This window comes from Ranitomeya imitator, chromosome 3 (assembly GCF_032444005.1).
Source record: "Ranitomeya imitator isolate aRanImi1 chromosome 3, aRanImi1.pri, whole genome shotgun sequence".
NCBI classification, from domain to species: domain Eukaryota; kingdom Metazoa; phylum Chordata; class Amphibia; order Anura; family Dendrobatidae; genus Ranitomeya; species Ranitomeya imitator.
In genome coordinates, this window is record NC_091284.1 from 536,385,700 (window position 1) to 536,413,425 (window position 27,726).

The 27,726-nt window shown below is 42.1% G+C and overlaps 1 protein-coding gene across 1 annotated transcript in view; it reads right to left on the reverse strand.

The window, feature by feature from the left end:
• Positions 1–27,726, reverse strand: part of GABRB3 (gamma-aminobutyric acid type A receptor subunit beta3) — a 474,798-nt gene that overhangs the window by 38,197 nt on the left and 408,875 nt on the right. Inside the window, exon 7 of the mRNA XM_069757827.1 lies at positions 934–1,086. Within this exon, the coding sequence (XP_069613928.1) occupies positions 934–1,086 (153 nt within the window). The remainder of the gene's footprint in view (positions 1–933; positions 1,087–27,726) is intronic.

Genomic DNA, 27,726 nt, shown 5'->3' on the forward strand with positions numbered 1-27,726 from the left:
AGATGCGGGGATCAATACAGTCTTAAGGGACTGCAGCCTATTACATGTTTTCTGTGCAATTAAAGGTGCCATGCTATTACACGATTACAAGTAATTATTAGAGAAGCCACAGCATGTCAATTTTTGGGGAAAAATATGCCAACACTGGTGAAATAGAATTTCAAAAAGCTTGATGATCTCTAGCAGATACCCAAAGCAACTAGCATTCAGTTCTCATTTTCAAAAGAGCCTTGAAAAATAAAAGTAATGTTATATTTAATTGCTTTGGGAAACATCTCCAATTGTGTCATTCCATTCTGAAAACTCCTGTATGTATTTTAAGGTTACGCTAAAGTATAAAAGTTCTTAATATATTTTTGGTGTTCATTGATTTTTCAAAATTTTCTTCTTTACCATATTTTGTCTTTAGAGGTAAGCATGATAAATATGATGTATCTTATAAATATGATGTCATATTTATTCAAAACATGATCTTATAGCCTGATAGACGATTTTATTGACTGTGAATGACAGCCTTCACATTCTTCATTGAAAGCAGATGTCTGGAAAAATAGGGTTCAGAAAGTTGGATTTGCACTGCCGATCTTTTCATTTTTGGGGAGAGAAGCCAACAGAGTCTAGCAATATCATACTCCCCTCTTCCTATTTACAACACAAGAAGGTGCTGCTCCAAATGCATATCTGGGAAAGTCATAAGAGCTGTCAACCAAATGAGATTGCTTTGTCAGAATGTGGACTATAGAATAAAGCATATCTAATATTTATGCCGTATAATCATTTACCTATACCCTGGTATGTTCTTTTTTCTGAAACTTCTTGTAAGATTTGAATAGTATAAAAGGTTTATTGCTTTAATTTAAAATCTCCTTGAAGATCATGGACTATGTTTAATTTCGTGAACACAAAATGCTTTTATTCACAATGTTATCATACCGAGAGCAACTCGTGCTGCTGATGCATCATAGTTGATCCAAAAAGATACCCAGGATAATATAGTAATCAAAATGGATGGCATATAGGTCTGAAGTATAAAATATCCAATATTTCTTTTCAACTTGAAGCTGAGGGAAAGTCTAGGATAGGACCCTGAAAAGAATGAGAAGAATGAGGCTTTAGTTCGAGTAGTGCTCATGCTGAGATATGAGAAATCAGAAAACGTTCTATACAAATGTGCATTTAAATTATATCTGTGAACAAATATCCGAGACAAGACTATGAATTAGTTCTCCACATAGAAAGCCTGTCATACCAACTAATCTTCCAGCGTTTTTCAAGTTAACAGCAATTATGAATATGATAAATGTGTGCATATGCTATTTCATTACAGTTCTGCCATTGCCTTCTCAAAAGGAAATATTGCATTTCTCCAAAGGGATGATACTTATTCGAAACATTCGCCAACAGAAAAATGTGCATGGAGCATGACTAAAACCCACTAGTCAGTCTCGATGCAATTTAAAGGGACACTGTCACCTGAATTTGGAGGGAACAATTTTCAGCCATAGGGGCAGGGTTTTCGGGTGTTTGATTCACCCTTTCCTTACCCGCTGGCTGCATGCTGGCTGCAATATTGGATTGAAGTTCATTCTCTGTCCTCCGTAGTACATGCCTGCACAAGGCAAGATTACCTTGTGCAGGCATGTACTACGGAGGACAGAGAATGAACTTCAATCCAATATTGCAGCCAGCATGCAGCCAGCGGGTAAGGAAAGGGTGAATCAAAAACCCCAAAACCCCGCCTCCATGGCTGAAGATTGTTCCCTCCAAATTCAGGTGACAGTGTCCCTTTAAGCTTTAGTTTGTCAGAGTATTACTCTTAACTCAACTTTTTTTATCAAAGCATATTTTAACTGATTATATTGAGTCCCCGCATTCTGTACTATGTATCACATAGATATAAGGTTAAATGATTCCAGAAGTACCAACAATGATCCCAGAAAATAATATTATTCTACTTACCCTTCGCCTGTATATACGCCAAAGTTGACAACTACTGATGGCATATTGGTTGTCTTAACAAAATACAGTTGCTTCAGTTTTTCAAAATACTTCCAATAACCAGACATCTTATTAACAATTAAAAGTATTAAACGGATATTTCTTTTAGCTCCTTGGCCCAATACATCAAAGCATGCTATACAAACGACTTTCATACAGTACAGCATGTGTGTGCGTGCTCCCCGATGCAGACAAATGACTCGCACTGATCAAGGTGAGTAGCCACAATTAATTGATAAAAGGGAGGAAGGATCCAGCAAAAAGCAGAGGTGGTTAAAAAATAACTTATTCCAAAGCTATTACAATAAGTAACACATATTGTCGGACACTAACACCCTGTTAGGAAAGATGAACGTGTTTGACTTGTGTCTTAATTAAAACAATTAACATATGTTAATTAAAGACAGAAAAAGTTTTTCTACATTAATTATAAATCAGATGTGACAGAGTGATACAAGTACATATGGGATACATATATCTAACATAAAGATCCAATAGGACTCCGTGTTTACCAGTTTGCGTTTGTAATCACCACTCCTGTGCCGTTTATGGACGTTTTCAATTCCGTAAAATTACGTCAAACTGCCCTTATGGATATTCAATGAAGCAGATGACGATAATCTTATTCTAAGTGACCTTTTACAGAAGGGTTAACATATGAGAGTGTTATATAAAAAAAGGAGAATATCTCCAGAATGATCATCCAGTCATACCTATCTGTCATTCACTACCCAAAATTCACAGACACCTTCCCTTCACCTACGAGACCTATAGTAGAAGGAATAGGATCAATAGGTGAAAGGTTAGGTGCATGGGTTAATCAATACCTACAACCCTTAGTCCAGGAAACCGCTAGCTACATAAGTGATTGTAAATATGTCACCACAATTTTTGATAATTTCCACTAGAGAAGCAAATACGCCTGGCTATCCTGTGATGCATTTGGTCTTTACCCCTCCCGTCCTCATTCAATAGCTTTGTCCAGTTTGTCATACCATTTGAACACTTATAGAGATTAAAGTATTTTTGATGTTGCTGTTAACTTTCTCCTTAATCATAATTACTTCAGTTTTTATAATAGATTAGTCTTGCAGAGAACTGGAGTTGGTATGGGCACCAAATTTTCTCCATCTTTGGCCAACATCATCATGTCCAGGTGGGAGGAGCTTTTCATATACAGTGATAACAATATTCACAGTCCCAATATCATTAGGCATGATCGCTACATCGATGACCTCCTACTGGTGTGAGAGTGTACACGGGAGGAGGCCATTGCATTTACCGACCATATCAATGATAATTTAAAATTTGCATTAATTTTCTGGACTTATTACTTTTTGGTGACATTACAAATCATGGCGTTACTATTTCACCTTACAGAAAACCTACTGCCAGCAATTCCATATTGATTGCCAAATCCTGTCACCCACCTCACATTATTAAAAGTTAACTTATTAGGACTAAACTAAACTGTATGAACGAAATAACTTTTTTGATTGAATCCGCTAAAACTTGCGAGAGATTATTGCAACAGAGTTATCCCAAATGGGTTCACTTTTATCTCTGTCTTGACAGAAATTTGAAAAAAATGCAAAACCTGGGAACATGGCTTAATGCCAAAGGTTTCTACAGGGTGGGCCATGTATATGGATACACCAAAATAAAGTGGGAATGGTCTTTGATATCAACTTCCTGTTTGTGGCACATTAGTATATGGGAGGTAGAAAACTTTTCAAGATGGGCGGTGACCATGGTGGCCATTTTGAAGTCGGCCATTTTGAATCCAACTTTATAAATATCCCACTGAGGTGTATCCATATAAAGATTTTGTGCAAGCTGTTAAATTGGATTCACGTGTATCCAAGTCTGGATAGTGTACTCCTCTAGTGCCGTTCAATTCAGAAACTTTTTCCTATTTGTTCTGTATCCCTAAAAATGGCCCACCTTGTATAAATGCAGAGCAACCCATTGCAAAACCTGCAATTTTGCACAAAAAACTGACCAGTTTCATTCCATACACAATTCTTCTAAATTTCCTATACGTGATTACATTAAAGGGAACCTGTCACCTGAATTTGGCGGGACCAGTTTTGGGTCATATGGGCGGAGTTTTCGGGTGTATGATTCACCCTTTCCTTACCTGCTGGCTGCATGCTGGCCAAAATATTGGATAGAAGTTCATTCTCTGTCCTCCATAGTACACGCCTGTGCAAGGTAAGATTACTTTGCGCAGGTGTGTACTACGGAGGACAGAGAATGAACTTCAATCCAATATTGCAGCCAGCATGCAGCCAGCAGGTAAGGAAAGGGTGAATCAAACACCCGAAAACTCCGCCCATATGACCCAAAACCAGTCCCGCCAAATTCAGGTGACAGGTTCCCTTTAATTGTAACACTTCTAATGTAGTGTATCTAATAGAATGCGCAGAATGGAAAATTCAGTATATGGGGTGTACTACCTGTCCATTAAAAGTCCGCATTAGATGCCACCTCTTGGGTGCTTTAAATCCCATAGTATTATCGGCATCTGCTGCATCTAAACACTTTGTAAATTTCCATAAGGGCAGTTTTGACGTACTTCAAATTTAGTGGAATTGAAAATGTCCATAAACCACACAGTAGTAGGAATTACAAACGCAAATTGTTAAACAGCGGTCCTATTGGATCTTTATGTTAGATACACGTATCCCACATGGTCTTAATGCTAGACAGGATTTAATCAAATAATAATGAAAGTTCATATTTACCTCTAGTTGTCATATTCTTTATTTTGTGGTCTCATGTTAGTTCTAAAAGTATCTTTTGATTCTAATATACAACATCATTTTATTTACATATACTTGTTTCTCTCTGTCACATCTGATTTTTAATTAATGTTGAATACCTTTTTTGTCTTTAATTAGCATATGTTAATTGTTTTATTAAGTAACCAGTCAGTCATTCTGGACACACTATATAGCTGTGCCTTCCTTTCCATTAGGTCAGATCATGACTAAGACGCAAGTCGAAACGCGTTGATCTTTCTTAACAGTGTGTCAGTGCCCGACAATATGTGTTACGTATTGTAATAGCTTTGCAATAAGTTACTTTTTTAGCCACCTTCGCGTTTTGCTGGATTCTTCCCTTTTTCCTCAATTTGACCTAGATTTATCTTCCAGAATTAGGCACTGTGAATTTTTGAGCATTGTCATTTAAGATTTTACTATCTAGATATTAGACAGGATTAGTAAACCTGACCCAGTACGCATTTTTATTTCAAAGGAAACATTTTTTATTACTGTATTTAAAGTCAAATCTGTGGTAATCCGTAGAACATTTTTATATATGATTGAAAAAATACCTCTATGTCGAGTACAACATGACTTCATTTAGTCCGTACTCAATGAATCTTCAGCAAAACGAAGATAGAATAGTAGAGAGCCACATTTTATGTAGCAATTTCAGTGTAGCTATAGCTTTTCTCTATGTATGGCTGTAAAAGGTTAGCAGTGCCAGCCTTAGCTAGCCATTGAAGCACATGATTAATTGCTGTCTCTGAAAACGGTAAGGTTCTATTTTCCCCCAGGTCATTATGATACAATAGTAATCCTCTTTCTCTCTTTCTCTGTTATGTAACCTAGAAACTCACATCATCTATTTGCCAGGTTCCACTGCAATCAACCATTTATCCTAAAAGGGAAACAATGTCCAAATGATAACTCTTCTTTTTTTTTTAGAGGGGTGATGCTATCTGTTTATGCTTCCACATGGAGTAGGAAAGTAAAATTGGACAAGCAGCGATGGTGATCTAATACAACTGAAAACATAATTTAAGATTTACACTTTTTTTGCACTATTTTTTGCATTATATTCATTATTTTGATTTGTATTTAGCAAAATTAACAAGTTTTGTAAGAAGTGACTTTAGTCAAATAAAATTCATTTTTTTTCTAATAAAAAATTCCAGCATTGCTTCAAATTTGATATACACATATCGTAATACTGTTTAAAAAAAACAAAAACACTACTGAGTGTAACCTTAATTAATAGTTGATAAAATTTATAGTGAAAAAGCTCATAATCATTTGCGAGAATTTCCCTACTCATCTGCTGTTTTTTCTCAGCTCAAAGTGGACTGAGAAATAAATTGCAGCATGCTGCGATTTGCTTTGTATATCAGGTGAGATTTGCCAATGCAAGTCAATGGGTGCCTGAAAAAATCGTACAGCACAAGAACTATGCATGTGCCATCCAATATTTACACATCCATCTCCTAGAAAACCCAACATTTCATCAGCTGAGTACAGAAAATTAAACTGCATAACTCATCATAATAGAATAGATAAAATAGATATATAGATAGTATGGATAGAATAATGTCAGTTACATATATACGGAAATTAGAGCAGAGCGTGTATCATTTAATGTTTATGGATTTAGCTAATAGTTAAACAACTTAAAGAAAAAAAATTGCATGGGATCAACATACCGTATTTTCCGGCGTATAAGACGACTGGGCGTATAAGACGACCCACAACTTTTCCAGTTAAAATATAAAATCTTCTCAAAAGTCGGGGGTTGTCTTATATGCCGGGTGTCGTCTTATAGGGTGGGTACGGAGCAATCTGCGGTCAAAGTATATAGTGGGGGGGAGTGGTCCCGCTGACGAGGTGAGGGAGCGCCTCACCAGGAAGGTGTAAGTGAAGCAAACTGTCAGCGTCTGGGATGCCTGGGTTATGCAAAAAAGAGAGAGCGGCACTGTGCCTAGAAAAACACTCCTCTTTCACTAATCTGGCTCACCCTTGTATCCTATTATCTCCTTCTCTGCCTCTGCTTCACTTACACCTTCCTGGTGAGGCGCCCCCTCACCTCATCATTGGGACCGCTCCCCGTACAATATGCGGCGACCGCAGTTTACTCCGCACCTGCCCTATAAGATGACACCTGGCGTATAAGACGATACCCGACTTTTGAGAGAATTTTCAGGGGCTAATAAGTAGTCTTATACGCCAGAAAATACAGTAAATTTTAAAAACCAGGGAAAGTGGACAGCTGAGAGCAAATATTTCTAGCTTGGGAAGGGGGTAATAAACATGGAGCTTCGCAGGTTATTAATTTAAGCTCACAGCTGTAAACTTAGCTTTTCTAGTTATTAAAATGGGGTACCCCCAAAAAAATTATGTGTGGCCCCCTATAATTAATAGCAAGCAAAGGCTAGGCAGACATCTGCAGACTAATATTAATAGCATATAAAGGGTCATGGATATTGCCCTCTCAAACTAAAAACATCAGCTCTCAGCCTCCCCAGAAATGGCGCATCCATAAGATGTGCCAATTTTGGTGCTTAGCCTCCACCCTTCCTACTTGAACAGGGGTCAGTGGCAAGTAAGGTATTGGGGTTGATGTGATGTTTGTATTGCCAGCTGACAGGGTGAGTGTCATGCGAGTACATTGCATTTTCTCACATAGTATCCATATGACATCTGCATGACATGCGAATGCAATGCATTTTTTTCTCTACAACTATTATTATACAATCATTTACAGGACTATTTACAGTGTTCCATTTTACATAATGGTAATGTATCCATAAAAATCGAATGGCGTATGGATGGTCTGTGTGATGTCCATTTTTTTTTCAGACTCATTGACTTGCATTGGTGAGTCTTGTCCAATATACCTGGTCACTTGCAGCATGCTGCGATTTTTTTCTAATCCAGATTCCAGCTTAGAAAAAAGCTAAGCAAACAGCTGTGAGCTGATAATAGCCTGGGAACCTTTATGGCTATTGGCACCTTCCCAGAATATTATCAGCTCTCAGCCGTCGACTTTTCCTCTGTTAATTATGAAAATTACGTAGGAGCCCAAGCAATTTTTTTTTTAATTTTGTAAAAATTAATAGTTGCTGTTTGGTTACAGCCTATGTAGGTTCATTTTTGTAATGCTCTTCCATAGTCTGGTTACAGTGTATGCATCCGTGCGTGCACGTGCGAGTGCGTGTGTGTGTGCATTTACTTACTGGTTAATAATGAGGGTGTCTGGCTGACACCTTTTCATTACAAACCTAGGGCTTGGTGTCAATGGCAGTTGCTGACACCAAGCCCTAATCCTCATCCCCATTACCCTGATGCAACTGCATAAAAATGAAAAAGAATGTGTTGAACCATGAAAATACATCACAAAACCTTTTGCTTAAAATATCTTTATTTGGCTGAACAAAACCTTTATTGCTGTATAGAAACGCATACAAAACCGTGCCAAACATGGCGGCACATATTTGCCACAGCATTTTTGCTGCCAAGAGTGCAGAAACCTTGCAGAAATTTCTGCAAGCAAATACTCAATGTGTGCACATACCCTAAGGCTGGAGTCACACCAAGGATTTTAAAATCCGAATTTGTTCTTGCAAAGTCGGACGAGGGTAATGCAGGTGTTATGCATTTTTCATGCGAGTACAATCCAATTTTTAACATCTAGCATCTGACTTACATCCTAAGGCCTGTTTCACACTTTCTGATATTTCTGGTACCAGAAAAAAATGGTACCAGAGATGTCAGTGACATATACAATTTGTCATGGTCTGTGTGGAAGTTCTTGTCTAGTGCTTCAGGGGTTAATGCTGTTGACCTTTCTCTGGCTGTGGGAGGGCTTTAAATAGCCTCTTTTGGGCTCTGTCCATTGTCAGTGATACTTTTAACCTTGGCTGAGTTCCTGATCCTTGTGAATCTGAGGATACTGTCTGCCTGTGTGTAATTGCTTGTGTATGACCGGGGTCCGTTCCTGCTTCTGAGTTTGTTACCCAATTCTGTACTTTTGTAGTCTCTCGGTTTTGACCTCTGCTTGTCCCTGACCTTCCACTTTGTGTTTCCTGTCTGATACTATGCTGCTGTCTCCGGCTTTCTGACCCTGGATTATTATTGACCATGTCTCTGTCTGTTTCCATCTGCACTGTGTCGTCTCCTGGTTGACCCACATCTGTCCAGTCCCTGGACACTTCCCTTGCGGTCACGTGCTTCAGGTCCTCTTTACCTGAAGCATGCTTCTCCACCGCGGCTGTTTCATTCCTCTGGAATCTCTGGGCACCATCCGCTCAACTCAGGACACACGCACTGGCTCGGTAAGCAAGGGCAGCGCAGTGTCCTTCACACAATTAGTACAGTGTGTGTGCAAATTACTGTACATGTATTTAATTATTAAAAGATTATTTGAAAAAAATGGCGTGGGCTCCTGCATAATATTCTTAACCAGCAGAGGGAATGTGTTGTGAATTCCGCTCTTGGGCTCCCTCCGGTGGTTGTAAGTGGCACTTTTGTGAGTTCTGCTCTTGGGCTCCCTCTTGTGGTTTCTAGTGGTATGGCTGCTCCTTGGAGTTAGCTGTCATCTGCTGCCTCCACTTATCGTCTCTTCTGCTCGGCTATTTAGGTCTGGCTCTTTCTTCAGCCAGTGCCACTTGTAAATGGTTCCTGGTTGGATTCACATCTCTTTGGAGTTCCCTGTTACCCTGACCAGTTCAGCTAAGCTAAGTTTTTGCTTGCTCTTTTCTGTCCATAGATTGTGGACTTATCCATTCTGTGCTTTCTATGTTTGTCCAGCTTATCAGTGTGAATTAATTCTGTCTTGCTGGAAGCTCTGGGAGGCAGATTTGCCCTCCACACCTTTAGTCAGGTGTGGAGATTTTTTGTAAACTCTGCGTGGATTTTTGCAGTGTTTTATACTGACCGCACAGTATTCCATCCTGTCCTATCTATTTAGCTAGACTGGTCTCCTGTGCTCATCCTGGTATCATTCTGTGTATGTCTTTTCCCTCTCCACTCACAGTCATTATTTGTGGGGGGCTAATCTATCCTTTGGGGATTTTCTCTGAGGCAAGATAGCTTTCCTGCTTCTTTCTTTAGGGGTAGTTAGCTCTTAGGCTATGACGAGATGCCTAGGGAGAGTTTGGAGCATTCCACGGCTACTTCTAGTGATGTGTTGAGCTTAGGGACTGCGGTCAGTACAGTTACCACTTCCTTCAGAGCTCGTTCCATGTTGCTCCTAGACCACCGTATCATAACAGTACAAGTGGCCAAAAATGAATTAAATGCATCTCAAAAGAAGGAAAAGAAAGTTCGGAACCATTTTTTTTTCTGTGCTCTGGTTTGTCTTTTTTTTCCTCTTGATATCTGGGTGGTTCAGGATATATGCTTTGGTGTTATGAACAGGTAATTCAGAACCACAATGGACCTTAAAGTTCAGAGTACACAAAGTGACCTGACAATTACCAAAAACATAGGACGAGCTCTGAGACGTGGGAACTCTGCTGACCGCAATCCCTAATCCTATCACACCACACTAGAGGTAGCCGTGGATTGCGCCTAACGCTCCCTATGCAACTCGGCACAGCCTGAGAAACTAACTAGCCCTGAAGATAGAAAAATAAGCCTACCTTGCCTCAGAGAAATTCCCCAAAGGAAAAGGCAGCCCCCCACATATAATGACTGTGAGTAAAGATGAAAACACAAACACAGAGATGAAATAGATTTAGCAAAGTGAGGCCTGACTTACTGAATAGACCGAGGATAGGAAAGATAGCTTTGCGGTCAACACAAAAACCTACAAACAACCACGCAGAGGGGCAAAAAGACCCTCCGCACCGACTAACGTACGGAGGTGCTCCCTCTGCGTCCCAGAGCTTCCAGCAAGCAAGAAAAACCAATATAGCAAGCTGGACAGAAAATATAGCAAACAAAAGTAACACAAGCAGAACTTAGCTTATGCAGGATAGACAGGCCACAGGAACGATCCAGGAGGAAGCAAGACCAATACTAGAACATTGACTGGAGGCCAGGATCAAAGCACCAGGTGGAGTTAAATAGAGCAGCACCTAATGACTTAACCTCATCACCTGAGGAAGGAAACTCAGAAGCCGCAGTACCACTCTCATCCACCAAAGGAAGCTCATAGACAGAACCAGCCGAAGTACCACTCTCGACCACAGGAGGGAGCTTGGCCACAGAATTCACAACACTTTGGCATGGAGGTTCAGGGTTTGTTTTCTCGTGTGGATCAACTTGCTGCAAGAGTACACAGTATCCAGGACTATGTTGTCCAGACTCTGGCTTTAGAGCCCAGAATTCCTACTCCTGATTTGTTTTTTGGGGACAGATCCAAGTTTTTGAACTTTAAAAATAACTGCAAATTGTTTTTTGCTTTGAAACCCCGTTCTTCTGGTGATCCCATTCAGCAAGTAAAAATCATCATATCCTTGCTGCGTGGTGACCCTCAAGGCTGGGCTTTTTCTCTTGAAACAGGGGATCCGGCATTATTGAATGTAGATGCATTTTTTCAAGCGCTCGGATTATTGTATGACGAACCTAATTCTGTGGATCATGCAGAAAAAACCCTGTTGGCATTGTGTCAAGGTCAGGAAGCGGCAGAGTTATATTGCCAGAAATTTAGAAAATGGTCTGTGCTCACTAAATGGAATGAAGAGGCTCTGGCTGGTATTTTCAGAAAAGGTCTTTCTGAAACCCTTAAAAATGTTATGGTGGGCTTTCCTACGCCTGCCGGTTTGAGCGAATCTATGTCTCTAGCCATTCAGATTGATCGGCGTCTACGCGAGCGCAAAGCTGTGCACCATATGGCAGTATCCTCTGAGCAAAGTCCTGAACCTATGCAATGTGATAGGATTTTGACTAGAATAGAACGGCAGGAATTCAGACGTCAGAATAGGCTGTGTTTTTACTGTGGTGATTCGGCTCATGTTATCTCTGATTGCCCTAAGCGTACTAAGAGAGCCGCTAGGTCTGTTACCATTAGTACTATTCAGCCTAAATTTCTCTTATCTGTGACCCTGATTTGCTCATTGTCGTCCTTTTCTGTCATGGCATTTGTGGATTCAGGCGCTGCCCTGAACTTAATGGACTTAGAATTCGCCAGGTGCTGTGGTTTTTCCTTGCAGCCTTTGCAGAGCCCTATTCCTTTGAGGGGTATTGATGCTACACATTTGGCCAAGGATAAACCTCAGTACTGGACACAGATGACTATGTACATGGCTCCTGCACATCAGGAAGATTGCCATTTTCTGGTGTTGCATAACCTGCATGATGTTGTTGTACTGGGATTTCCATGGTTACAGGAACATAATCCGGTGCTGGATTGGAAAACTATGTCGGTGACTAGTTGGGGTTGTCAAGGGGTACATAGTGATGTTCCTGTGATGTCAATTTCCTCTTCCCCCTCTTCTGAGGTCCCTGAGTTTTTGTCGGATTTCCAGGATGTATTTGATGAGCCCAAGTCCAGTTCCCTTCCTCCGCACAGGGACTGTGATTGTGCTATTAACTTGATTCCTGGTTGCAAGTTCCCTAAGGGCCGACTTTTCAATCTGTCTGTGCCAGAGCATGCCGCCATGCGGAGTTATGTTAAGAAGTCTTTGGAGAAGGGGCATATTCGGCCCTCTTCGTCACCATTGGGAGCGGGTTTCTTTTTTGTTGCTAAGAAGGATGGCTCCTTGAGACCCTGTATTGATTATCGTCTTCTTAATAAGATCACGGTCAAATTCCAATACCCCTTGCCTTTGCTTACTGATTTGTTTGCTCAGATTAAGGGGGCTAGTTGGTTTACTAAGATTGACCTCCGAGGGGCATATAATCTTGTTCGTATTAAACAGGGTGATGAATGGAAAACTGCATTTAATACGCCCGAAGGCCATTTTGAATACCTTGTGATGCCATTTGGGCTCTCTAATGCTCCATCTGTGTTCCAGTCTTTCATGCATGATATTTTCCGCAATTATCTTGATAAATTCATGGTCGTATATTTGGATGATATTTTGATTTTTTCCGATGATTGGGATTCTCATGTGAAGCAGGTCAGGATGGTGTTCCAGATCCTTCGTGATAATGCTTTATTTGTGAAGGGGTCTAAGTGCCTATTCGGAGTTCAGAAGGTCTCTTTTTTGGGTTTTATTTTTTCTCCCTCGTCTATAGAAATGGATCCTGTTAAGGTCCAAGCTATTCATGACTGGATCCAACCCACATCTGTAAAGGGTCTTCAAAAATTTTTGGGCTTTGCTAATTTCTATCGCCGTTTCATTGCCAACTTTTCCAGTGTGGTTAAGCCCCTTACTGATTTGACGAAGAAAGGCGCTGATGTGACGAATTGGTCCTCTGAGGCTGTTGAGGCCTTTCCGGAGCTTAAACGCCGATTTACTTCTGCCCCTGTGTTGCGTCAGCCGGATGTTTCTCTTCCTTTTCAGGTTGAGGTCGACGCTTCTGAGATTGGGGCAGGGGCCGTTTTGTCTCAGAGGGAGTCTAATGGTTCTTTGATGAAACCGTGTGCTTTTTTTTCCAGAAAGTTTTCATCTGCGGAACGCAATTATGATGTCGGCAATCGGGATTTGTTGGCTATGAAGTGGGCGTTTGAGGAGTGGCGACATTGGCTTGAGGGAGCTATACACAGTGTTGTGGTCCTGACCGATCATAAGAATCTGATTTAACTCGAGTCGGCCAAGCGGCTGAATCCTAGACAGGCTCGATTGTCCCTGTTTTTCTCCCATTTTGATTTTGTGGTCTCGTATCTTCCGGGATCTAAGAATGTTAAGGCTGATGCCCTCTCTAGGAGTTTTTCGCCTGATTCTCCTGGAGTCCTTGAGCCAGTTGGCATTCTTAAGGAGGGGGTGATTCTTTCTGCTATCTACCCTGATTTGCGGCGGGTGCTTCAGGAATTTCAGGCTGATAGGCCTGACTGCTGTCCAGTGGGGAAGCTATTTGTTCCTGATAGATGGACAAGTAAGGTAATTTCTGAGGTTCATTGTTCAGTGTTGGCTGGTCATCCTGGGATTTTTGGTACCAGAGATTTGGTTGCTAGGTCCTTTTGGTGGCCTTCCTTGTCGCGCGATGTGCGTGCTTTTGTGCAGTCCTGTGGGACTTGCGCCCGGGCCAAGCCTTGCTGTTCCCGCGCTAGTGGGTTGCTTTTGCCTTTGCCGGTCCCTGAGAGGCCCTGGACGCATATTTCCATGGATTTTATTTTGGATCTTCCTGTATCCCAGAAGATATCTGTTATCTGGGTTGTTTGTGACCGGTTCTCTAAAATGGTTCATCTGGTACCTTTGCCTAAGTTGCCTTCCTCCTCAGATCTGGTTCCATTATTTTTTCAGCATGTGGTTCGCTTGCATGGCATTCCGGACAATATTGTGTCTAACAGAGGTTCTCAGTTTGTCTCTAGATTTTGGCGGGCCTTTTGTGCTAGGATGGGCATTGATTTTTCTTTTTCTTCGGCGTTTCATTCTCAGATTATTGGTCAAACTGAGCGAACTAATCAGACCTTGGAGACCTATTTGAGATGCTTTGTGTCTGCTGATCAGGATGATTGGGTGTCTTTCTTGCCGTTGGCCGAGTTTGCCCTTAATAATCGGGCTAGTTCGGCTACTTTGGTTTCACCTTTCTTTTGTAATTTTGGTTTTCATCCTCGTTTTTCTTCTGGGCAGGTTGAGCCTTCTGATTGTCCTGGTGTTGATTCTGTGGTGGACAGGCTGCAGCAGATTTGGACTCATGTGGTGGACAATTTGACGTTGTCTCAGGAAAGGGCTCAGCGTTTTGCTAATCGCCGTCGGTGTGTTGGTCCCCGGCTTCGTGTGGGGGATTTGGTTTGGTTGTCTTCTCGTCATGTTCCTATGAAGGTTTCTTCTCCTAAGTTTAAGCCTCGGTTTATTGGTCCTTATAAAATTTCTGAAATTATTAATCCGGTGTCTTTTCGTTTGGCTCTTCCAGCCTCTTTTGCCATTCATAATGTTTTTCATAGATCTTTGTTGCGGAGATATGTGGCGACCGTTGTTCCCTCGGTTGACCCTCCTGCCCCGGTGTTGGTTGAGGAAGAGTTGGAATATGAGGTTGAGAAGATTTTGGATTCTCGTTTTTCGAGGCGGAGGCATCAGTATCTTGTCAAGTGGAAGGGTTATGCCAGGAGGATAATTCTTGGGTTGTTGCCTCCTATGTCCATGCCACCGATTTGGTTCATGCTTTTCACTTGGCTCGTCCTGATCGGCCTGGGGGCTCTGATGAGGGTTCGGTGACCCCTCCTCAAGGGGGGGTACTGTTGTGAATTCCGCTCTTGGGCTCCCTTCGGTGGTTGTAAGTGGCACTTTTGTGAGTTCTGCTCTTGGGCTCCCTCTTGTGGTTTCTAGTGGTATGGCTGCTCCTTGGAGTTAGCTGTCATCAGCTGCCTCCACTTATCGTCTCTTCTGTTCGGCTATTTAGGTCTGGCTCTTTCTTCAGCCAGTGCCACTTGCAAATGGTTCCTGGTTGGATTCACATCTCTTTGGAGTTCCCTGTTATCCTGACCAGTTCAGCTAAGCTAAGTTTTTGCTTGCTCTTTTCTGTCCATAGATTGTGGACTTATCCATTCTGTGCTTTCTATGTTTGTCCAGCTTATCAGTGTGAATTAATTCTGTCTTGCTGGAAGCTCTGGGAGGCAGATTTGCCCTCCACACCTTTAGTCAGGTGTGGAGATTTTTTGTAAACTCTGTGTCTATTTTTGTAGTGTTTTATACTGACCGCACAGTATTCCATCCTGTCCTATCTATTTAGCTAGACTGGCCTCCTGTGCTCATCCTGGTTTCATTCTGTGTATGTATTTTCCCTCTCCACTCACAGTCATTATTTGTGGGGGGCTAATCTATCCTTTGGGGATTTTCCCTGAGGCAAGATAGCTTTCCTGCTTCTTTCTTTAGGGGTAGTTAGCTCTTAGGCTGTGACGAGATGCCTAGGGAGAGTTTGGAGCATTCCACGGCTACTTCTAGTGTTGTGTTGAGCTTAGGGACTGCGGTCAGTACAGTTACCACTTCCTTCAGAGCTCGTTCCATGTTGCTTCTAGACCACCGTATCATAACAGGAATGCCAACGGATGGGGGCCAATGTTTATAGCCTGGGATGGGGGTAATACCCCTGGAGCTTCCCCGGCTATTATTATCAGCTCACAGCTGTATAATTAGGCTTTAAAGGCTATTAAAATAGGGGAACCCAAAAAAAATTATGTAGAGTCCCCTATAATTAATAACCAGCAAAGGCTAGGCAGACAGCCGTGGGCTAAAAACATCAGCTCTCAGCCACCCCAGAAAAGATGCCTCCATAAGACTTGCCAATTCTGGCACTTAGTCTCACTCTTCCCACTTGCCCTGTAGTAGTGGCAAGTGGGGTGATAGTTGGGGGGGTTGATGTCACCTTTCTATTGTCAGGTGACATCATGCCTTGACGTTAGTAATGGAGAGGCATCTATAAGACGCCACCATTACTAATCCCAAAGTCATATTGTATAAAAACACACACCCAGAAAAAAAGTCCTTTATTGAAAGAATGACAGAGACTCCTTTAATAAATCTTAATTAAACCATACTTATGACATCGCCCATTCCACCGACGCCATTGTCTTCAGCAAAAGAGTTAAAATAAAAAATAATATCCCTCATCTTTCTGCTGAGAAGATAATATTCTATTTGTCCTGCGACGGGTCTAGCTCTTCTACATCTAGATGGCAGGCTGGATAGTTGCATGATACAATACAACCTGTCATCTAGCAGAGACATTGAGGAGCATCTGCTACCGCTGCCCAGTGGCTCGCGGTGAACTGGTAGGACCTGTCTGATGTCCCTGAGAGCGTGAGAAAGTTCTTACACTCCTGTTGCCTTCAGAAAGGTCCTCGGAGGTCTCAAATCGGACTGCAGACTGTCATTATCAGGGGTCTGGCATGGCAGGAGCTACTTTTTACTGCTCACCCCTCCTTCTGGGACCTTAGGCAGTGTGCAGCTCCTTGTTGTTCCTATCAGCCAGTCTCCTGATAATAGTTGTTTCTCTGCAGCGAACAGGGCCTTCTTCTCAGACTGGCTGTTACTCACAGGGGGAGCTGCACATTGATGAGTGACGCATTGCCCTAGATGGGAGGGGGGAACAGTGAGGAGCAGCTACTGTTGCACAGAATTAGAACTGAATGGGCATCTGATCTTCATAGTCTATTAGTGCAGTGGCAGTACAAAAATTTTTTATCTCCCCGGAGTACCCATTTCAGGTGTTATGAAAGCTGAGAGCAGCAAGACACTGCTTTTCTTCAGGTTTTCTGTGAAAAACTAGGTACATTAAGTTATGTTAGCTTAAGAAGCCTATAGGTTCAAAAGTTACCCATAACTGCACAGTTGTTCAATTGTACTTTATACAGAGACAAGAATACAAAAACAAAATGCCTATACAGATGTGCCCTTCTCTACTTTACCCTTTGGCTTGAGATATCTTGAGATGAGTGTTACATGAGCGACATCTTTAAAAATACATATATTTGCATTACTATGCAAACCATTGTGAGTAATGCAAACATTTTGTTTTCTAAGCTAATTTTAATCTCGGGATATTTTGAAAAGTAGCATGGAAACCTCTGTAAATAGCCTGTGCACATGAATGTATAAATCTGAACTTTGCCACCTTCAAAAATTTTCGGATGACTCCGTGGTTGTGGGATGCATAAGGGGAGATCAGGGGGATGAGGAATACAGAAGGGTGGTGTCGAATTTCGTGGATTGGTGCAATGGTAACTATCTACAACTAAATGTTAAGAAAACTAAGGAGTTGGTGGCCAACTATAGCAGGATAAAGATGGAATGCTTACCGATCACTATTGCTGGTCAGGAGGTAGAGCAGGTGGAGAGGTACAAATATTTGGGGGTCCATTTGGATAGCAAACTGGACTGGATATGCCACTCAGAGTTTGTCTACAAGAAGGGGATGAGCAGATTGTATTTCCTAAGGAAACTGAGGTCTTTTAATGTGTGCAGCAAAATGTTAGAAATGTTCTACCAGTCGGTGGTGGCAAGTGCCATTTTTTTTGCAATCACATGCTGGGGTAGTAGTGTGCGGGCCTCTGATGCTAATAAGCTGAATAAGATTATTAAGAAGGCAAGTTCTGCTGTCGACTGTAATCTGGACTCTTTTGGGGAGGTAGTGGAGAAAAGAACTCTGAAAAAGTGTATGACAATTATGAACAATAATGCACATCCACTATATGAGCTATTCATGAGACAGAAGAGCACCTTCAGTAACCGGCTTATACTCCTGAGGTGTAAGAAGGAAAAATATAGGAAATCGTTTGTGCCAACTGCCATGGGAATGTACAACAATAACATTAGGGTTAAACCACCAAGGTGAATGTCTACTTATTTCTCTACATTTCAGTTCACTTGTTGTGTATGTCCTATTCTAATGTATAATGTATAATGTTCTTCTGTCAACAAACTGTCATGTCAACTATGTAATTCCTTTATGATTTTTATGTTTTAAGTCGTGCTGCTGTTATACCATAATTTCCCACGGGATCAATAAAGTGTATCGTATCGTATCGTATCGTATGAAAAGTAGAATATCTTAATCTGGTTACAGAAGGAGGGTTTTATTGTAGTTTTCCCATAGCTAATCATTGTAGAACTACATAGGGATTAACTGTGGTACCATAAATTCAACGGTAGGTTTCTATGGTAATAAAAAAATAGATATCCTATTAGATTACCAAATAAAATATCCTACAAAACTTGGCCAACTGTACTATCTCAACAAAGACAAAACAATACATAAGTGGGTCATTAAAGGGGTGATCAAAAACTAATACTGATTTTCATTCCAAATGTATCTCTACTTATTTTAATAATATAAAACTTTTTCTCAACTGTTTTTCTCTATTTTGTTCCTACCTGTCAGTGCGCAATATAAGGAGATAATTTGGTGAAAATATGCAGCCATGCTCCCGAAAGTGACATCTGTTTTGAATGGGTGGGGCTCGTCTGTGCTCACCAGTTCTCTTCTAACAATGCATGCTGCCAGTGCACTCTGTTGCCGACACACCATTTCTAATTAGAGCTGGTGAGGGAGTGTACTGTCACTGTGCATTGAAAAGAAAATTGCACAGTAAGAAGGGATTTCGTACTGAGCATACTTCAGAATTGACAACCAACGCATTTTCAGTACTGACTAACCCAGCCACTGAAATAGACATCACTGATGATGCTTCATTTCAGGGTGGGAGACAGATGTTGCTGCAGTGACCCCTAAGGATGTCCCATTTGAGTATCCCAGTATGCACTGGGGGCTCTCAAACGAAGCATCATCAAAACGGAAGTAGGTGAAAATAAATATTTAAATAAAGCAGTTAGATTACTAAGGGAAGGGCATGGAATTTTTTATTAAACTATATAAGAAAAAACTATTATTTAATTTAAATAAATTGAGAGACTTTTAGGATGAAAATCAATATTACCCCTCTAACTACAGAAATCTGTCATGAGTGCCTAGTCATTATGTCAAGGAACACACTGCAAATAACTATTGTTGCATCTCATTGCATACAGAATGGGACAATATACAGTTGTGGCCAAAAGTATTGACACCCCTGCAGTTCTGTTAGATAATACTCAGTTTCTTCCTGAAAATACATAGTAACATAGTAACATAGTTAGTAAGGCCGAAAAAAGACATTTGTCCATCCAGTTCAGCCTATATTCCATCATAATAAATCCCCAGATCTACGTCCTTCTACAGAACCTAATAATTGTATGATACAATATTGTTCTGCTCCAGGAAGACATCCAGGCCTCTCTTGAACCCCTCGACTGAGTTCGCCATCACCACCTCCTCAGGCAAGCAATTCCAGATTCTCACTGCCCTAACAGTAAAGAATCCTCTTCTATGTTGGTGGAAAAACCTTCTCTCCTCCAGACGCAAAGAATGCCCCCTTGTGCCCATCACCTTCCTTGGTATAAACAGATCCTCAGCGAGATATTTGTATTGTCCCCTTTTATACTTATACATGGTTATTAGATCGCCCCTCAGTCGTCTTTTTTCTAGACTAAATAATCCTAATTTCGCTAATCTATCTGGGTATTGTAGTTCTCCCATCCCCTTTATTAATTTTGTTGCCCTCCTTTGTACTCTCTCTAGTTCCATTATATCCATCCCAAAACTGGACACAGTACTCCATGTGCGGTCTAACTAGGGATTTGTACAGAGGCAGTATAATGCTCTCATCATGTGTATCCAGACCTCTTTTAATGCACCCCATGATCCTGTTTGCCTTGGCAGCTGCTGCCTGGCACTGGCTGCTCCAGGTAAGTTTATCATTAACTAGGATCCCCAAGTCCTTCTCCCTGTCAGATTTACCCAGTGGTTTCCCATTCAGTGTGTAATGATGATATTGATTCCTTCTTCCCATGTGTATAACCTTACATTTATCATTGTTAAACCTCATCTGCCACCTTTCAGCCCAAGTTTCCAACTTATCCAGATCCATCTGTAGCAGAATACTATCTTCTCTTGTATTAACTGCTTTACATAGTTTTGTATCATCTGCAAATATCGATATTTTACTGTGTAAACCTTCTACCAGATCATTAATGAATATGTTGAAGAGAACAGGTCCCAATACCGACCCCTGAGGTACCCCACTGGTCACAGCGACCCAGTTAGAGACTATACCATTTATAACCACCCTCTGCTTTCTATCACTAAGCCAGTTACTAACCCATTTACACACATTTTCCCCCAGACCAAGCATTCTCATTTTGTGTACCAACCTCTTGTGCGGCACGGTATCAAACGCTTTGGAAAAATTGAGATATACCACGTCCAATGACTCACCGTGGTCCAGCCTATAGCTTACCTCTTCATAAAAACTGATTAGATTGGTTTGACAGGAGCGATTTCTCATAAACCCATGCTGATATGGAGTTAAACAGTTATTCTCATTGAGATAATCCAGAATAACATCCCTCAGAAACCCTTCAAATATTTTACCAACAATAGAGGTTAGACTTACTGGCCTATAATTTCCAGGTTCACTTTTAGAGCCCTTTTTGAAATGATTGCAATCACAAATTCTTTGGTATTAGCATCTTCATTTAATATGTCTTAAATTAAAAAAACACAAAAGAGAATGAAGCAAAAAGCAAAACATTGATAATTTCACACAAAACTCCAAAAATTGGCCAGACAAAAGTATTGGCCCCCTCAGCCAAATACTTGGTTACACAACCTTTAGCCAAAATAACTGTGACCAAACGCTTCCGGTAACCATCAGGGATTTAAGGGGCAGCCGTCGTGGAGCTGGGGCGCCACATCACATATTTAGGGTGCCAATCTCCGCTGACAGGAAGGATATCAGAATCTAGGGCCTACTAGGGATAGGAAAGGCATATTATATCCTGCACACCCTTTTTTCATTTTTTTTCCATTGTTTTTGGATTTGTGTTTTTTTGATATTACAATTTTTTGGTTAGAATTTATTTGGATATACGATTCCATGCATAGGCTGTATCCCTAATTCCTGGTATATGATTCCCTAGCGGGATGTGTTTTATCTAGTTTTTGGATTGATGGTATTATCTTGGATTATTATTAAAGATTTATGGTTTTAGGGGTAGGATTTTTGTTTGGCAAACTGCTTTAGGTCCCTGATATTTGAAGGGTGCCTTCTCCAAACTGCCATTTTTAGATCTCTCCACAGGTGTTCTATGGGATTCAGGTCTGGACTCATTGCTGGCCACTAGAGTTGAGCGACCTTGACCTTTTTAGAGTCGAGCCGGGTTTTGCGAAACCCGACTATGTCCAAAGTCGGGTCGAGTGAAATCGGCCGATTATGACGTAAAGTCGGGATCGACCGAAACACGAAACCCAATGCAAGTCAATGGGGCAGCATAGTCGGCAGTGAGTGGGGGCCAGGAAAACACCTAGAGTGCCCATTTTAATGTCAAAACCATCCATTCTTCTTAATGAAGCTTGTCAAGCGTAATTTACCTTAAAATAATTGGAAGGCATTTGAAATTGGGGGTCATTTGGCTAAAGTTGTGGGGGGTAGGGCTGGTTCAAGTAATTAGTGGGCCCAGTAAATCTGGACCACGTCACGGCAGTGGAGCAGGGAGAGGTAAGTATTTCAACTTTGCAAGTGCTGTGATCCTGAGCAAGCAGGGGGGGCCCACTCGTTGGCATTGGCACTGGCACAGGGCCCCTCAAAGTACAGCGGTGTGTTTGCACGGCGGGGGCGCCTCCCACCGGCAGCAACACTTTTGCGTACTATGAGAGGCCCTGTGCCAGTGACGTCGCCAACTAGTATTCCTCCCCCCACCTGATGAAGGAACCTGCACTTTCATCTGCACCTTCCTCTTTGTCCCCGTGTAAGGTGGTATGGTATGCGGGAAGAGCAACCTGACTTTCAGCAGGGTCACAATGTTGTTGTGTAGCGTGCACGGGGAATGTTGCGTTATGGGTCAATGTACCAGCAGACTCATCTATCACTGGCTGGGCAATGGGCACGATGAAGTGGAAACACAGATATAGGCCCAAAGAATAAAGTGGGCTAAATGCAGTTCAAAATTGGTAACACAGGAATAACCAGGGGGCATTGCAGTGGAGGACAACTGGAATGAGAGGCTGACACAGAGAGTAGGGCCAAATCAGTAAGTAGTCGAAATGCAGTTCAAAATTGGCAACCGTAGTAAACAGGCGGCACAGCTTTGTTCAGTGGAGGAGAACAGCAAGGAGTGGCAGACACCGATAGTAGGCCCCAACCCAACTAGTAGGCCAAATGCAGTCTAACATTAACAACTACTTAACGAGAGGCTGAAAATGGAATTTCAGGACAGGAAACCAGGAGAACAGCAAGGAGTGGCAGACACCGATAGTAGGCCCCAAACCAACTAGTACGCCAAATGCAGTTGTTCCATTTAACCACAATTTAATGAGAGCCTGAAGATAGAAGCTCAGGAAAGGCAACCTGGGGAACACCTTGGAGTGTAACACACCATCTCTCTCCACCCGATACCCATTTTGTAGGCCTAATGCAGTGTAGTTTTCTACAACTACTAAACGAGAGTCGGAAGATCGAAGCAATGGCGAGGAAACCTGGAGAACACCTTGGAGTGTAACACACCATCTCTCTCCACCCCATTCCCCATTTTTTAGGCCTAATGCAGCCTACTTTCCGACACCTACTAAACGAGAGCATGAAGATCGAAGCTCAGGAAAGGCAACCTGGGGAACACCTTGGAGTGTAACAACAACCTCTCTCTACACCACGGAAGGGCTGATTCTTAGGAAGGAAGGCTGTTGTAAATAAGCATTGCGCGTCCGAGGGTGATTATATTCTTATTCGGTATCTACTCACCCTCGGACGCGCCATGCTTCTTGATTTGTAATTAATGTTTATTTGCAATGTGCTTTTGACTTACTCAATTATTTTTTTAATTATTGATTTTATTAAATTAATAGTTTAACATCTTATTGGAAATAATTTAAAGGAGACGCGACAGGACAACACTCGGTGGATGCCATATCTGTGTTAACAACTCCAAAAAACTTTCAGTTAACTTCTTGCAGGAGAAAGAAATTGTAGCTGTTGGACCTTTGTAGTACAGTTCCAGATATTTGTTGTGTGTTTGTTTTGATTGTTAAAATGTCTGCATTTGAGATCTCAACACGATCTTATTTTTTATAATCAAATTAATTTTTTAAATATTTTATTAGGTTGGTTCAAGGGGTACACGGGCCGCAGTAGACAGGTCAGTGGAGGCCTAGTGGAAGGAGGGACCGCAGATGCGCCACTGTTTCACCCATACACAATTAGTAGGCCTAATGCAGCGTAGTTTCCAACAGCTACTAAACGAGAGCCGGAAGATCGAAGCTCAGGAAAGGCAACCTGGGGAACACCTTGGAGTGTAACAACAACCTCTCTCTACACCACGGAAGGGTTGATTCTTAGGAAGGAAGGCTGTTGTAAATAAGCATTGCGCGTCCGAGGGTGATTATATTCTTATTCGGTATCTACTCACCCTCGGACGCGCCATGCTTCTTGATTTGTAATTAATGTTTATTTGCAATGTGCTTTTGACTTACTCAATTATTTTTTTAATTATTGATTTTATTAAATTAATAGTTTAACATCTTATTGGAAATAATTTAAAGGAGACGCGACAGGACAACACTCGGTGGATGCCATATCTGTGTTAACAACTCCAAAAAACTTTCAGTTAACTTCTTGCAGGAGAAAGAAATTGTAGCTGTTGGACCTTTGTAGTACAGTTCCAGATATTTGTTGTGTGTTTGTTTTGATTGTTAAAATGTCTGCATTTGAGATCTCAACACGATCTTATTTTTTATAATCAAATTAATTTTTTAAATATTTTATTAGGTTGGTTCAAGGGGTACACGGGCCGCAGTAGACAGGTCAGTGGAGGCCTAGTGGAAGGAGGGACCGCAGATGCGCCACTGTTTCACCCATACACAATTAGTAGGCCTAATGCAGCGTAGTTTCCAACAGCTACTAAACGAGAGCCGGAAGATCGAAGCTCAGGAAAGGCAACCTGGGGAACACCTTGGAGTGTAACAACAACCTCTCTCTACACCACGGAAGGGCTGATTCTTAGGAAGGAAGGCTGTTGTAAATAAGCATTGCGCGTCCGAGGGTGATTATATTCTTATTCGGTATCTACTCACCCTCGGACGCGCCATGCTTCTTGATTTGTAATTAATGTTTATTTGCAATGTGCTTTTGACTTACTCAATTATTTTTTTAATTATTGATTTTATTAAATTAATAGTTTAACATCTTATTGGAAATAATTTAAAGGAGACGCGACAGGACAACACTCGGTGGATGCCATATCTGTGTTAACAACTCCAAAAAACTTTCAGTTAACTTCTTGCAGGAGAAAGAAATTGTAGCTGTTGGACCTTTGTAGTACAGTTCCAGATATTTGTTGTGTGTTTGTTTTGATTGTTAAAATGTCTGCATTTGAGATCTCAACACGATCTTATTTTTTATAATCAAATTAATTTTTTAAATATTTTATTAGGTTGGTTCAAGGGGTACACGGGCCGCAGTAGACAGGTCAGTGGAGGCCTAGTGGAAGGAGGGACCGCAGATGCGCCACTGTTTCACCCATACACAATTAGTAGGCCTAATGCAGCGTAGTTTCCAACAGCTACTAAACGAGAGCCGGAAGATCGAAGCTCAGGAAAGGCAACCTGGGGAACACCTTGGAGTGTAACAACAACCTCTCTCTACACCACGGAAGGGCTGATTCTTAGGAAGGAAGGCTGTTGTAAATAAGCATTGCGCGTCCGAGGGTGATTATATTCTTATTCGGTATCTACTCACCCTCGGACGCGCCATGCTTCTTGATTTGTAATTAATGTTTATTTGCAATGTGCTTTTGACTTACTCAATTATTTTTTTAATTATTGATTTTATTAAATTAATAGTTTAACATCTTATTGGAAATAATTTAAAGGAGACGCGACAGGACAACACTCGGTGGATGCCATATCTGTGTTAACAACTCCAAAAAACTTTCAGTTAACTTCTTGCAGGAGAAAGAAATTGTAGCTGTTGGACCTTTGTAGTACAGTTCCAGATATTTGTTGTGTGTTTGTTTTGATTGTTAAAATGTCTGCATTTGAGATCTCAACACGATCTTATTTTTTATAATCAAATTAATTTTTTAAATATTTTATTAGGTTGGTTCAAGGGGTACACGGGCCGCAGTAGACAGGTCAGTGGAGGCCTAGTGGAAGGAGGGACCGCAGACAGGCATCGAAGGCCTAAAATAATCACACATGGCTGTAGGCAATTTTAAATTGGTTCCAGGGGTACACGGGCAGCAGTGGTGTGGTCAGTGGAGGCCTAGTGGAAGGAGTGACCACAGACAGGCATCGAAGGCCTAAAATATTAACACATGGCTGTAGGCAATTTTAAATTGGTTCCAGGGGTACTTGGGCAGCAGTGCCCTGGTCAGTGTAGTAGTAGTTGAAAGAATGGACCGCAGACAGGCATCGAAGGCCTAAAATAAAAAAATTGGGCTGGCTGTAGGCAATTTTAAATTGGTTCCAGGGTTACACGGGCAGCAGTGGTGTGGTCAGTGGAGGCCTAGTGGAAGGAGTGACCGCAGACAGGCATCGAAGGCCTAAAATAATCACACATGGCTGTAGGCAATTTTAAATTGGTTCCAGGGGTACACGGGCAGCAGTGGTGTGGTCAGTGGAGGCCTAGTGGAAGGAGTGACCACAGACAGGCATCGAAGGCCTAAAATATTAACACATGGCTGTAGGCAATTTTAAATTGGTTCCAGGGGTACTTGGGCAGCAGTGCCCTGGTCAGTGTAGTAGTAGTTGAAAGAATGGACCGCAGACAGGCATCGAAGGCCTAAAATAAAAAAATTGGGCTGGCTGTAGGCAATTTTAAATTGGTTCCAGGGGTACACGGGCAGCAGTGGTGTGGTCAGTGGAGGCCTAGTGGAAGGAGTGACCGCAGACAGGCATCGAAGGCCTAAAATAATAACACATGGCTGTAGGCAATTTTAAATTGGTTCCAGGGTTACACGGGCAGCAGTGGTGTGGTCAGTGGAGGCCTAGTGGAAGGAGTGACCGCAGACAGGCATCGAAGGCCTAAAATAATCACACATGGCTGTAGGCAATTTTAAATTGGTTCCAGGGGTACACGGGCAGCAGTGGTGTGGTCAGTGGAGGCCTAGTGGAAGGAGTGACCACAGACAGGCATCGAAGGCCTAAAATATTAACACATGGCTGTAGGCAATTTTAAATTGGTTCCAGGGGTACTTGGGCAGCAGTGCCCTGGTCAGTGTAGTAGTAGTTGAAAGAATGGACCGCAGACAGGCATCGAAGGCCTAAAATAAAAAAATTGGGCTGGCTGTAGGCAATTTTAAATTGGTTCCAGGGGTACACGGGCAGCAGTGGTGTGGTCAGTGGAGGCCTAGTGGAAGGAGTGACCGCAGACAGGCATCGAAGGCCTAAAATAATAACACATGGCTGTAGGCAATTTTAAATTGGTTCCAGGGTTACACGGGCAGCAGTGGTGTGGTCAGTGGAGGCCTAGTGGAAGGAGTGACCGCAGACAGGCATCGAAGGCCTAAAATAATCACACATGGCTGTAGGCAATTTTAAATTGGTTCCAGGGGTACACGGGCAGCAGTGGTGTGGTCAGTGGAGGCCTAGTGGAAGGAGTGACCACAGACAGGCATCGAAGGCCTAAAATATTAACACATGGCTGTAGGCAATTTTAAATTGGTTCCAGGGGTACTTGGGCAGCAGTGCCCTGGTCAGTGTAGTAGTAGTTGAAAGAATGGACCGCAGACAGGCATCGAAGGCCTAAAATAAAAAAATTGGGCTGGCTGTAGGCAATTTTAAATTGGTTCCAGGGGTACACGGGCAGCAGTGGTGTGGTCAGTGGAGGCCTAGTGGAAGGAGTGACCGCAGACAGGCATCGAAGGCCTAAAATAATAACACATGGCTGTAGGCAATTTTAAATTGGTTCCAGGGTTACACGGGCAGCAGTGGTGTGGTCAGTGGAGGCCTAGTGGAAGGAGTGACCGCAGACAGGCATCGAAGGCCTAAAATAATCACACATGGCTGTAGGCAATTTTAAATTGGTTCCAGGGGTACACGGGCAGCAGTGGTGTGGTCAGTGGAGGCCTAGTGGAAGGAGTGACCACAGACAGGCATCGAAGGCCTAAAATATTAACACATGGCTGTAGGCAATTTTAAATTGGTTCCAGGGGTACACGGGCAGCAGTGGTCTGGTCAGTGGAAGTCTAGTGGAAGGAGTGACCGCAGACAGGCTTCCAAGGCCTAACATAACAAAATTGGGCTGGCTGTAGGCACTTTAAATTGGTTCCAGGGGTACATGGGCAGCAGTGGTCTGGTCAGTGGAAGTCTAGTGGAAGGAGTGACCGCA